This window comes from Volvox carteri (assembly GCF_000143455.1).
Source record: "Volvox carteri f. nagariensis unplaced genomic scaffold VOLCAscaffold_75, whole genome shotgun sequence".
Classification (NCBI taxonomy): Eukaryota; Viridiplantae; Chlorophyta; class Chlorophyceae; order Chlamydomonadales; family Volvocaceae; genus Volvox; species Volvox carteri.
In genome coordinates this window covers 21,857-24,637 of record NW_003307618.1, presented here as the reverse complement: position 1 = coordinate 24,637, position 2,781 = coordinate 21,857, and the positions used below count along the sequence as shown (strand labels likewise).

General features: G+C 61.6%; 1 protein-coding gene across 1 annotated transcript in view; it reads right to left on the bottom strand.

The window, feature by feature from the left end:
* VOLCADRAFT_98649 (uncharacterized protein) overlaps positions 1 to 2,781 on the bottom strand; it is a gene marked incomplete at both ends in the record, with an annotated part of 9,421 nt that overhangs the window by 5,692 nt on the left and 948 nt on the right. The window contains one exon of the mRNA XM_002957513.1: positions 2,309 to 2,421. Within this exon, the coding sequence (XP_002957559.1) occupies positions 2,309 to 2,421 (113 nt within the window). The remainder of the gene's footprint in view (positions 1 to 2,308; positions 2,422 to 2,781) is intronic.

Below are 2,781 nucleotides of genomic sequence, written 5' to 3'. Positions count from 1 at the left end.
GCTCAGTGTCTTTTTTTAAAGTAATATATTCCTTAAAAGTAATAAACAGGCCATTTTGGCGTTTGGAAAAAAGGAATGAACTGAGGCCGATCCTCAAAGCCCTCAGCACTCCTCCTCTGGCGATCTAAGTGATGCCCAGCACTGTGCTGCGTAAGCATGATGCTGCGTTTGCGGCGGTCCTGGATGATGTCCATGCCGAGGTAGTAGCGCGCCTCTCCAAGGTCTCGTACTGCGAAGCAACCAGCTATGGCCGCCTTGGTGGCCGCGACCAATTGCAGGTTGTGTGCCGCCACCAGCATGTCGTCAACGTGCACGAGCACATAAATTGAGCCGTCGGACCCGCGCTTGACGAATAGTGCGGGGTCGGACATAGACGGCTCATAGCCTAGCTTGCCCAACTCCGCCGCCAGTTTCTCGTACCAGCAGCATGGGGCTTGCTTGAGGCCGTAGACGGACTTTAACAGCTGGCACGCCTGCGTCGGGTCGCCGTTGCTGTAACCTGGTGGCTGTCGCCTCCACAGCTCCTCTGCTAGGTCGCCTTTTAAGAAAGCCGTTTTGACGTCCATCTGATGGACCGTCATACCCCTGGCCGCTGCCACAGCTAGAAGTGCCCGCAGGGGGGCTGCACGCGTGGTGGGTGCAAACAGCTCTCCGTAGTCTATGCCCGCGCGCTGTTCAAATCCCTTCACCACCAAACGCGACTTATAGCGTACCTCACTGCCTGGCTCCTGTTTGATCTTGTAAACCCAGCGGCAGTCCAGGATGCGTGCACTGGGCGGTGGTGTGCCCGACTCCCATGTTTTGTTGGAGAGCTGCGACAGGATCTCGTCATCCATTGAACTCTTCCACTTGTCAGCTTGCGGACTCGCCACCGTTTCCTCATAATTGCGCGGCTCCTGCACCGCGCTGTTGCCTCCGCCGTCCACACTGCCGTCGGGCATGTTAAGCTCCTGTGCAGCACTATTGTGTCCACCGTTGGCACTGCCGTCAGGCACGTTAAACTCAGCGTGATCGGTGCTACCCGACGCTTTGTTAAGCAGCGGTGGACTACCCAAATCTTCGTCGCCGCCGCTGCTGTTGTTGGCCAGGCTGACCGGGGCCAGCGGCGGGTGCAGCGGTTGCTGTTGACTGCGAGTGTCAGGGTGGAGGGGGGGTGCTGGGTTCACTGGGGGCGGGGCATCCACTTGAGTTGGCGGTGTGGCAGGCTGTGTTGAGCCGCCGCCAGGGTCGCTGCCGCCAGGACGGGTGGGGCTGGTGCTGAAGGGGGTGCCCGCCCGTTGAGATGCCGGGCCACGGTGCTCGTCATCGAAGGTGACGTCGCTGCTAACAGTCACCTTGCCATCAACAAGGACGCGGTGGGCGGCCGTGTTGCGCTCCGGTCCAAGGTAGGTTCCCGCCTTAGCGTGGGGACCGAGCTTATCCTGCTGGCTGGCTGGGATGCAGACGTAGGCCAGGCAGCCAAAGGTGTGCAGGTGGCTGACGTCGGGGGTGACACCATGATAAGCTGCCCACGGCGTGGCCTCCCGGCCCTGAGAGGGAGCCACATTGCGCAGGAGGTTGGTGTAGAGCAAAGCCTCCGGCCAATAGCTGTCCGAGAGGGCGGCATCGTACGGCATAGCCCGCACACGGTCGAGGAGCGTGCGATTGAGCTGCTCCGCTGCTCCGTTCTGCTCCGGGGTGTACAGCGCCGAGTGGGTGTGCGCAGTGCCGCGCTGGTGTAGCCACTGCTCCAGTTGCTCGGCGACATACTCACCACCGTTATCACTATGAAGTGTGCATACCCATGCATGGTTCGGGTGGCGAGCCTCCAGCTGCGTCACCATGTCCTGCAGCACTTTGCCCACTTGGTTTTGGCTAACCAGCGTGCGAACGGCAGACAAACCGGAGGCACCATCCAGCAGTGTTAGCAAGTAACGTGCCCCACCTCGGCCCGTGGTCGGCATGGGCCCGCACAGGTCAGAGTGCACGACCTCCAGTGCATGCTGAGGTCGGTTGCCGCGGCTGACGTGGGCTGTAGCTGTGGTCTTCACGGTGACGCAGGCTTCACAGACGCCGTCGGCCGCCTGATGCAGCACCGCTGGAATGACCCGTGGTCCATGCACCAGCTGCTTGGTGATGAGCTCCTCCAGCGCCCGCTAACCGAGGTGGCCGAACTGGCGGTGCAGGTGCTGTGCTGCTGTGAGTTCGGCGACTGAGCACTCAGTGGCGCCTAGTTGCCCTTGGCCGTTGCTGCTGTTGTTCGGCTGGTCTCCGCCGGCGCCACTGCTGGTTGTGCTGCCATCGCGGGTGCTGGGGGCGTCGGCGGCACTTCCGCCAGCGTCGCCACCTCCGCCGGCTCTGTCTCCCGCGGCGCCGAGCGCGTTGACGGCGCGTTTGGTCGGCGCCAGCAGGTCCACATCCATGACGTAATGCCCGCACTCGCTCCATGCGGTGATAGACAAGCTGCTGTGCGGGAGGCCTACACGCGAGAACCGGCGGCCCGTCTTGTCTGTGCGAACGTGACCGAGCAGCCGCGCGTCACGAGAAGGTCGACAGACATGAGTGTGAGTCCCGAGCTGGGGACATGTAGCACATTGCGCAGCCAGACGGATTCTCCATCGTGCGTCCTAGGAGCAACTGCCCTGTTCCCATGACGTCGGCTAGCTGATTGTTTCCCAACTTGATCTGCTGAGGCGCGCCGACAGGGATGTAATTGTGCATCAAGGAACGGTCACCCGTGAGGTGGTAAGGTGAGCCAGAGTCTAGGACAACACGTGAACTGCTACCACTGCCATCGACGAC